At 40.0% G+C, this 10,682-nt stretch overlaps 1 protein-coding gene across 1 annotated transcript; it reads left to right on the top strand.

The window, feature by feature from the left end:
• The first annotated feature begins 1,137 nt into the window (after positions 1-1,137).
• Positions 1,138-3,335, top strand: cga (glycoprotein hormones, alpha polypeptide). The gene is made up of 4 exons (XM_037694997.1): positions 1,138-1,155; positions 1,238-1,349; positions 1,445-1,629; positions 3,204-3,335. Exons 1-4 carry the CDS (start codon positions 1,153-1,155, stop codon positions 3,276-3,278), a joined length of 375 nt encoding a protein of 124 aa, XP_037550925.1. The 5' UTR covers positions 1,138-1,152; the 3' UTR covers positions 3,279-3,335.
• Positions 3,336-10,682: the final 7,347 nt, after the last annotated feature.

The following is a 10,682-nucleotide window of genomic DNA, read 5'->3' as shown; positions in this document are numbered from 1 at the left end:
TTTTTTCTTACTGTATGATGTTCTTAATTCGTCTGAAATACGCCCACAAATGAACTGTAATATTTTTATTTCTCGTCATTATTATGAACAGCCAACAGCAGTGGTTCAATGGATTTTTTTGCGCTGTATATGCATTTTTACAAATATGTGAAAGTGTGAGATCTGCAGGACATAAACACCATCTGAGAGTGATTTTAAATATGGCATACCTCTTTTCCAGATGCTGATGTACTGGAATATACCAATAAACTAAAGCAGAAACAAATTTGTTTGACTCTTCTAGGATTATATATTCATATGCACATCCAAAACTAAGAGTTATTGGTTTCCTGTACTGAGTTATAACACAAACAGACCGCTGCTGTATTTCCATATATGACACAGGTTGTGCAACTTCTCAGTTGTATTACTTTTTTTGTTGTGTTAAATTATGATTTTAACGTATCAGATCTAAAACCAGCAATTCAAAAGACAAGCATTGCATTTTATTCTTGCTTTTCATTAGTTTATTTCTAGAATATAAGAACCTCACAAATTACAAATAAAATGTTTTATTTTTTGCACAATTCACTGGTAGATCCAGTTAACTTAAAGGAAACTATTACAATCATTTATTTTACTGGTTTAATGATCAAAAAAACTTTTTTTTTAATCTTAAGAAAGAGGTGTGAACCATACGAAACTGAAGGTCATTTAAATACATTTAAACTCAACATTTTGCTTTTATATTTTCTTATACTCATTGCTATACAAAAAAACAGCCCATACAAATGGTTTCTCAGTAAATTAAATGGTTGAAGACAATCCCTCATTAAGGAACATGTTTTTGTGGTGACCTGACAAAATAACAACCCTTTGTTACCAAGTAACAGAAACCCAGGGATTAAATGTAACGTCCATAGTCAGGATGGGGGAAGAATATTGTGAGTTTCCATGACTTGTTTTTCTTCATTTTGGGGCTTTGAAGGGATTAGTAAAAAGAGGGAGCAAAGTAACCAATGAATCATGGAGATCACTGATAAGGTTGGTAGGTTTTCTCTAATCCAGGAAGTTGCTGAGACCACTGGTATAAAATTAGATGAATTGAAGCATGACCCCTGAATATAAAGGAGTGGTGCGCAGAGGCATAATGAAGGAGGACTTTCTCTCAACATGGTACCGCTCTGTTTTCATCTCCTCATGCTTTGCTTTAGCAAAGATTTAAATTTTTGATAACTTTCTGTTTCTGTGTCACCAGGTTTCTGCTGCTTCCACCATGCTGTCCGTAAAACCAACTGGAGCGTCTCTTCTTTTATTGTATTTTCTCCTTTACATAGCTGAATCGTATGCCAACGTTGAGTCTTCAAGCGGTAAGAACCGACTATGTTTGCAAATTCTGCTGAAACTCGTCTGTGCACAGATTAGACATCCATGGCTCCTTTTTGTGAATCGTCTTCTGTTGCAGTGAGCTGCGAGGAATGCAAGCTGAGATTGAACAAGCATTTTTCAAGGGACCGGCCCATTTATCAGTGTATGGGCTGCTGCTTTTCCAGAGCGTACCCCACACCCCTCGGGTCCATGAAGACCATGATGGTCCGAAAGAACATCACCTCAGAGGCAACATGCTGTGTTGCAAAGCACAGCTATGAGGTAATCTTGTGCTATAAATGATATCACATGAAATTAAAATTACATGTTTATGTGCAGATTTATGTATTGAGCTCTTTACTTCTACGTCACCAGGTCAGAGGGAAACTGTCCTTTTGATTTCTTATTAATTATACTATTTATTACACTGTAGTTTTCAGTTAATTGGCTAATTGCCGGTAATTGGGGCAGCTGTGGCTGAGTGGTTAGAGCAGACGTCCTCCAATTGGAGAGTTGGGGGTTTGATTCCACCAGCAGTCACATGCTGAAGTGTCCCTGGGCAAGACACTGAACCCCTCACTGCCTCCGATGCGTGTCCCATCAGTGAATGAATGTGATAAAAACACTGATTATTTTTAGATGCTGTATGAATGAGGGCACAGATTGTAATAAACTACTTTGAGTATCTTGATAAGACAGAAGGGCACTATATAAATACAGCCCATTTACCATTTAATTATAGCAAAACCTTATAGTAGTGTTTCCTGTTACAAACTAGCATCAAGTTGGAAAAGATTCACTCAAAAAGGCATTGCACAATTTTCCATTATGTCATGATAACAAATTTTGTTATTGCGATAAACGATAATATTGTTTGAAATTTGACAATAATTAGTAATTATTGTCAAATTTAAGAATAAATGTTGGTTAATTTGTTTTGCATGTAGTACCTTTTTTGACCACCGGATGGCAGTATAAGACTGTTTGAACCGAAGGATGGATAGTGAGGGAGCGATCAGCATGTCGCTTTAAGAAAAATGGGAGGGAGGCCCCTTGACGTGACATGGGCTGTCTCTCTTCGGTTCTCAAAATGGCGGACGCTCAGTGTGGTTTGAGCTCTTTAGCATAACATTTGTCACACAAAGCTTTTAATTAAAAAAAAAAATCAGTAAACAAGTTTTCAGCTTCTTTTTGCAGAGAAAAACAACTTTTTACACGAAGGTTTCAACCGTGAATTTTGGAGCTTCGACAAGATGGATTTTTTTTTTTCGGTCCGTTAGCTCATAGCTTAGCTGCTTTTATCGATCCAAAAACAAGATCTTGGACGGTTAAAATGGATTTTAAAGAGAAAAGAGAAAGGGCGGGGTCAGTGAAGAGCACCGGAGTTGAGCTTTTTGTCATCAAGTGTCTTCGTAATAGAGAGCCACGAAGAAACGATAAAGCAGATAAATGAAAACGAGGTCAATAATTTTCATTTATCATGCGATTTATTGATTAATTGATTTATCGTTTATCGCGACAGGCCTATCAAAGATCTTTATTCTTATTCTTAGTTGTGTTCATTTTAATGCTCATCAAAAATTAATTTAGATGAGTGCTTTCATGACACGATATCCTTAAACATAAGTTCATTTACTAAAGCTCGTGGGAAATATTCTAAATTGATTCAGCATTCACTTTAAAAGCACACGTGACAGTTCAAGTACGATATAGTTACGATATTAAGCTATATTGTTCTAATTAAGGTTTGGAATAAGAAATAAGTCTTATTCTGAGCCTGGCAGAATAAATGACACTGAGTAGCACCTGATGAAAACAAATATTAACAACCTGCTACTTTTCTGTTTCTCTTGCAGACAAATTTTGGCGACATAATGCTGAGAAACCACACAGAATGCCACTGCAGCACCTGCCTTTTCCACAAGATATGAATGACTTGACCGCACCCTGCATCGCCCCGCTTGGCAGCGCCTCGGGCTTCTTTCAAAACCTGCACGTTCCCTCCAATTTAAAACATGCGCTCTTGCCAGATACTATTTTTTAGTAGAGGTTCAGTGTTTGTGATGTGTAATGAGCTTTCCGGTTTGCGTGGATAAATGTATTTAAATGTTTGTGGATTTGAAATTAATTAAAATGTGCACCAAGAGGCTACATTTTTATGAAGGTGGTTTATGTCAAAACCTGTTGATTCTGGATTGAGGTCATATTAAATATTAATAATTTAATAATCCAATACATGTTGTGTATATTTGAAGGAAAACGTTTTTATGTAACGAATGACAGAAATGTAAGACAGCAAAGTAGCACGTTAAATGAAACGCCTAATTTTAACACAGTTCAACAACTGAGCAACCTTGTTAAAAATTCTGTAAAGTACAACACAAATGGATGAACTTTGGGAAGTTAAATGAATAAAAAAGATTTTAAGTGTGAAACAGCCTATTTTAATTAAAGCTTTCCTGTTGTTACAAAGGAACATGGTGATCGAGTAAGAGTGGAACAAAGCAATTTTTTTGTGAGCATCTGCCTTGTTGAGGTGTTATGTCACCCACTTCAATGTTATCAGCCATTAAATGGTCGTTATTAGTTGTTATCATCCCCATATGTAGCAGACAGACTGCCCCTCCTGTACCTCCTAGTGGGTTTAAAGGTATGTTGTTAGCGATGATAATAGGCTCGTTTTTACCTTTGTTAGCGCTCATAATAGCTTCACGTGGTTAGGTTTAGAGTAAAGGGTCTGGCGGTTAGGTTTAGGGTCTTGGTATAAGTTTAGGCACAAGGGTAAGGGGGTTAAGTTTAGGGTTGGTCCTCTGGGTCAGGTGTAAGGTTAGGTTTAAGAAAAGGGTTACATAAGCTGAAAACCCTCCAAAAAAGACACTTCTTGGTTTACCCCTGTGCGACGCTGTCTATTATCAGTGATAATAACGTACCTTTAAACCTACTAGGAGGTAGGTGGGACAGTCTCACAGCTACATATGGGGATGAGAACAACTAATAACGGCCATTTAATGGACTGATAACATCCAAAGCCGCTCGTTATGTCAGAGTGAGGCAGGCTGATTGTGAAGATGCAGTGATGTACAGCATGAAACCTTTGAGGGACAAGAAACATGAGAGTATTTCACACCAGGGGATGGGTGAGAGGAAGTTAAAGTTAACTGAAAGTCAACTTCAGGTGGTACTGTAATTCAGTTTTCTCACTCAGAGTACAGGAATATAATTTAATGATACAGGACTCGTGATTATTGGTGGGCTTAAAGATACCCTGAACACCCACAAAAACTTATTTCCAGAACCATCCAAACGATCTGTTGCATTTCCACCAACGTCTAAGGACAATACACAAAGAAGGAACACCATTCAGACCCATCAGCATCATAAACTCAGTGAGAAATAATAATGTAAAACATACTGCTGATGTTTAAGCTCCTCTTGTTGGAAACACTTCACAACTCGTGGGTTTTGGCAAACGTCAAACATTTGAAGCTGGCTCCAGGACAAACTCTTCTTTCCCTTGATGCCACTTTTTCACTTGTATTCTAATGTCAGAAAATGTCAGATAATGGCTTCACCAAGATAATGACCGTCTTCTTCTTTCAGCTTTTCCCTCTTCAGGGGTCGCCACAGCGAGTCATCCTCCTCCATGTCACTCTGTCCTCTGCATCATCAAACAAGATACAACCCTATCTGACACAACGCTCACCATGTACCCGGGCTTGGGACTGGCACAAGAGATACATTGGCTTGTGGCTAGTTTCAACAAGATAATGACCTACTGGTAAACAACCATTTTCACCCCAGACCAGATCTGTATCCGTCTAGACTTCTGTATTTTCCACCACAGACATGTCTCCTGCAGGAGCATGGTAGTTTATGGCATCGTGGGCAATCTCTATATGGAGGAGGTAGAAGGAGATCCCTGAACTTTTTTGAGGGAACAAAACCAAACCACTGGTTGAAATATGATGACACCTGGGTTAAAACCCAAGCAAGTCCAAACTTGCCAGCATAGCATCTCATCCAGTTCAAAGCTTGGACCGCCATACATATGCTTCCATTAGGTAAAGTTATTAAACAGCATGGGATAAATTTTCATTGTTATGCTGATGACACACAATTATATTTGTCCATTAAACCCAATGAATCCAATCAGCTACTTAGACTACAAGCATGTCTTAAAGACATAAAAACCTGGATGACCTTTAATTTTCTCCTTTTGAACACAGACAAGACTGAGGTTTTAGTTTTTGGACCTGAGCACCTTAGGAATGGATTTTTTTAGTCTTTCTCCCTCCTTAGATGGCATTAATCTGTCCTCCAGCTCTAATGTTAAAAATCTTGGTGTCATTTTTGATCAGGACATGTCTTTTATCCCCCACATTAAAAACGTTACTAGAACTGTCTTCTTCCACCTGTGTAATATCACTAAAATTAGAAACGTCTTATCTAAAAATGATGCAGAAAAACTGGTCCATGCATTTGTCACATCTGGACTGGACTATTGCAATGGTTTATTATCTGGGTGTCCAAATACTTCTTTAAAACGTCTTCAGTTGATCCAAAATGCTGCTGCCAGAGTCTTAACTGGAGTTAATAGGAGAGATCATATTTCTCCAGTTTTAGCTTCTCTCCCATGGCTCCCTGTCAAATCCAGAACAGAATTCAAAATCTTACTTCTAACCTGCAAAGCTCTCAAAAACCTAGCTCCATCTTATATTACAGATCTTATTGTTCCATATTTTCCTAACAGAGCACTTTGCTCTCAGGCTGCAGGTTTACTTGTGGTTCTTAGAATTTACAAAAGCAGAATAGGAGGCAGATCCTTCAGTTATCAGGCTCCTCTCTTGTGGAACCAACTTCCAATCTCTGTCCGTGAGGCTGACACATTGTCCAGTTTTAAGACTGGGCTTAAGACTTTCCTTTTTCCTAAATCCTATAGTTAGGGTTGGCTTGGGTTTCCTGAGCTGTCCCTTAGTTATGCTGCTATAGGCTTAGACTGCTGGAGGACAAACTGACCACACTTTTCACTCTGCTACTGTCTTTACTTACTCTGCTCAACATTTGTAATTATTTTTTCTATCCTAAAATGTGTTTTTTAGTCTTTCAGATACACCTGCACCAACATCTGGACCTGCCATTCTGTGTTCGTCTGTCTCTCCTTCCTGTTCCTCTCAAACAAGCCGGTCAAAGCAGATGGCCGCTTGTCCTGAGCCTGGTTCTGTTGGAGATTTATTTCTGTTAAAAGAGAGTTTTTCCTTTCCCCTGTTGCCTTTGTGCTTGCTCAGGATGGGAGACTGTGACGAAGCCAAGATTCAACTTGTCTGCTGGATTCCTTAGATAGAGAACTTTACTAATTGGCTTTTATGTATTTGAATGTTTCTGTAAAGTGCCCTGAGACAACTTTGTTGTGATTTGGTGCTATATAAATAAAAGTGCATTGAATTGAATACTGTCCAGTTTTTTTAATTGAGAAAGAAAAACATTTTCAGGCTAGATCAGTTTTGTTACTTTTTTAAATCATGTCCTGGATGACCAGGAATTTACACTAGCAAATGGTCACTAAAGCCAGTGCCGGCCCAAGCCTCCATGGGGCCCTAAGCAGCTTGATTATGCCTAGGGCTAGCCTTGACTAAAGCCACTATAATTTGTAACTCATTAAAGCTCTCTTTGAACAACAGAAATTCAACCCGTTTGCAGACAACATTCAAACATGTTGATTCATTCACCATTTAAAAGTCTGTGTGGCAGGTAGAGAAGAAGTTCATTGTCATGACAAAGCAGTGATTTACAGACATACAAACTTTCACCCCATTGTTTCCACTGTGACACAAATGGATTCACTTCAGCTGTGGACACGTGTATTGTTTACATATTTTATTAGATAAAGTTGGCACGGCAGACCCTTGTAATGCCGGTTCTGTGAGAGCACGCACTCACTCGGGCAGCGTGCCTTGACACTTCAATGGTGCTTGTGGTTATGCGTTTGCGCATTGGAATGTAAATGTTGTAAGACAGCTTGACATCTAAAACGCCGCTTTGTTTAGCAGACAGGAGCTTTCACTTTTCTGTCTGCTGCCACACAACGCGTTCTGTGACACACTTCTGCAAAGGTGATTGAACTTGTGCTTCTACAGCAGAGGTGTCAACCTCTGGTCTTCAAGGTGGGGCCACTTTTCTGCATGATTTGAATATTTATTTGCTTTAACACATATTTAAATGGCCACTAAGAAGCGTTTGAAGAACTTAATGACCTATACAATGCATACATTTGGAACAGGTGGCCCTCGGGGGGAGGCTGACACCCTTACGTATGCCACATATGCAGATGAGCGTGGAAATTAAAGTCACAATTAGTATATACAGTATATATTTTAGTTGGAACGAAGGGGTTGCACTTTCTTGCCCCATTTTGGAGCTTTCTCAACTGTTGTCATCTTCAGCTCATTGGGCTACTTGTTGAATCTACAAACAAGAAATTATTCCTGCAATATAGAATCTGAAAATCGACATCCATCCATTATCTTCAAGGTTTCTTCCTTTCAGTGTTGCGGGGTGGCTGGTGCCCACGTGCAACAGTCACTGCGAGACGCGGGGTACACCCTCGACAAATCGCAAGTCCATCACACAAACGAGACAGCCAGCCATTCACTCTCAACCACACTGAGACAATTTAGAGTTAGCAATCCCCCTATGGTCATACTATGTAATACTTGAGACTAATAAAGGTTGAATGAATGAATACTTTGGTCCAGTGCGCATTTGATTGCTTAGATTTGTTTATTTTATAGGTGTTTAAATTCTCAGCCAAAATCACAGGCGCACTACAGTCCCACCCCAACTATGGTTCTGTTTGCACTACGCTGTTTTTAAGTGACGTTGTAACATTTGTCGCGTGTTGGTCATTTGTCTACATAACATGCAGGGACAACAGACCTTCAGGTATGGAATAGGCGGTATGTCCAGTATTCAATGTTGTTGTTTAACTAATCATTTGGTTACACGTGCACTTTTATTATACAAAGACAAATTATAAACTTCTTTTATTGATATTTGATGTTGTAATAGCGAAGTGTCCTCAACGTACAACCTTGATAGCATGCAGAGCATGACTGAAACATAAGTAGATATTACTGTGTAGAGACCAAGTATATTTCAACAAATTGGAGTAATATAAGAATACTGATGTGTAAAGCAAAGGTGTCAAACTCTGTTACAAAAGGGGATAAAATTAAAAACTTCTTCTGAGCCACGGGCCAGTTTCAGTTAATACCAGACATCTTTTCTTGGTTGCACATCAACAAGAGTTTGATCGGCCTCGTTTGACGTTCTCGATTGCTCTTTCCACATGAGAAATCAAAGATTACTGAAAGATTCAAGCTTTCGACCGTTTTTGGCTTCAAGGTTAGCCAGCTGCCATGAGAAGTCTGCACTAAATGAAAAATCCATTAGTCTTTTAAGTAAAATGAGAAAAGATGTAAAATATTTTACATTTAATATATCTTGGTCCAGATAAGATGCTAACAAGGACCAGATTTGGCTCGTGGGCCTTCAGTTTGACACATGTAAAATGAAGCGTACTGTAAAAAGGCCAGTGTTCAGAACTGAAGGGTCTGTGCACACGCTTGTTGTTGAAATGCAACAACCACAGCACCAGCTATGGATTCAATGTTTATTGCGGTCTTGTTCACAGCGCCGCTCGGGGTGGCCACATGTTGGAGTAGCTCTACATTCATTTTGAGATTTGGCATTTGGAAACTTTAATTCCTCTTTTTCTGGATGTAAATCAGTTTTTTGGGGATGATTGTTTCCTCTGACATCAAATGCTGTGCAGCTGCAAGAATTATTACTGAAACTTTTTTAGTTTTGGACATTTGTTATGATGCATAACCATAACAACAAGGTGTTTTACAACAGCCAATTAAAATCTCAAAAGCTCCAATAATAACTCAGCTACAGTCCCACATCTCAAATGAGTTGAAAAGGAGGCGCCGTAGATGCATTCCCGTCTCCTTGCCATCTGTGCTTGAATGCCTGACCACAGAGATCCTGGAAATGGCAGGAAACGCGGCTTGTGACAGCAGAATGACCGATGAGGAGCTCAACAGGCTTGTAAGAGCCATATCAGTGAAATAAGTAATTGATGACTTGTCAGGTGAGCACGCAGCTTTGACACTTGGGTGGTGGGTGTGTCAGTGTGTGTGTGCTGACTGTCATCAGATATAAATGACGTGCTAACTGGCGTTCTGGCTTTGTATGGATGAGGAAGTTGGGTGCGCCCGGATCATCATATTTTCTGTTGACCGTGTTATAAGATGCTGTAGTTATGCCATTAAGCATTTATCAATAGTTTGGACCTGGTCAGTATGCGTCTCAGTCTGTGTAATGTTTAACACATGGAAATTTGAAACGGAATAAACGATCATAACACGAAGAAGTGACCTGGCGTGACGTCAGTTTGGAAACACGCGTCAGACAGAGATTCCCAAGTCTAACCCAGTGCGGCCCTCAACTCCATAAGTTTGCGGCATAATGTAGGCTGCTTGGAGGAGTTCTGCCCGGCGTTCGGGTGGTCCTGCAGACCAGAGGAACCAAAAAGCCATTTGAATCTGTGTGGATGGATTGGACGGCATCTGCGGCCAGTTTCTTTGGATCTACTCTGGGATGGATGTTTACAAGAGATCCTTCCTGCCTACAGCCGTCAGTATCTAAAATCTCTTAACGAAACGAGGATAACGAGTTACATTTAATCTCCCTTTGGAATTAATAAAGCGTTGTTTGACTTGAATTTGAATTGAATTGTCCTAATGCAATCTCATGGTGCCATTTCCACAGTCGACAAAAAAAAAAAATCCCAGGCGATCGCTCATGTGTAAACAGTCTAAACTAAACCCATCCCCACTGCTACAGTTGTGATGAACCTGATGGAGGACAGGAAAGTGGAAATATGCAGGGGATACTTTGTGAAGCACAGCAACAAGTGCCGCGCAGCAAAAAAACAAAGCAAGCAAATACACAGCTCCAAATAAAGATAAGAGCTGTGTTTAAGGCATCAAAGTAAAAGGCCTTTTCCTCAAATCCCACCCTGAAGGTTTCTGAAACCCCCTCCCTACCGAGGCCTTTTATGAGGCAACCTCTCCCCCCAGAACTCATGTTTTGTTCCTGGTTCCTGCAGCTGAAATGCCCTTTTGTTGATACTGGTGTGTGTGTGTGTGTGTGTGTGTGTGTGTGTGTGTGAATGGGGGCGCACACTCTCTGACGAGCTCTCCCTTCCCCCCTCGTTGCGTGCGCGTGCGTGTGCCAGTCTGGCAGCGTAACATCTGTGCGTACGCGGTCGT

This window comes from Nematolebias whitei, chromosome 21 (genome assembly GCF_014905685.2).
Source record: "Nematolebias whitei isolate Nwh7 chromosome 21, NemWhi1, whole genome shotgun sequence".
In the NCBI taxonomy this organism is placed as follows: domain Eukaryota; kingdom Metazoa; phylum Chordata; class Actinopteri; order Cyprinodontiformes; family Rivulidae; genus Nematolebias; species Nematolebias whitei.
Note: the sequence above shows the minus strand (reverse complement) of the source record. Positions and strands in the feature narration are given on the sequence as shown.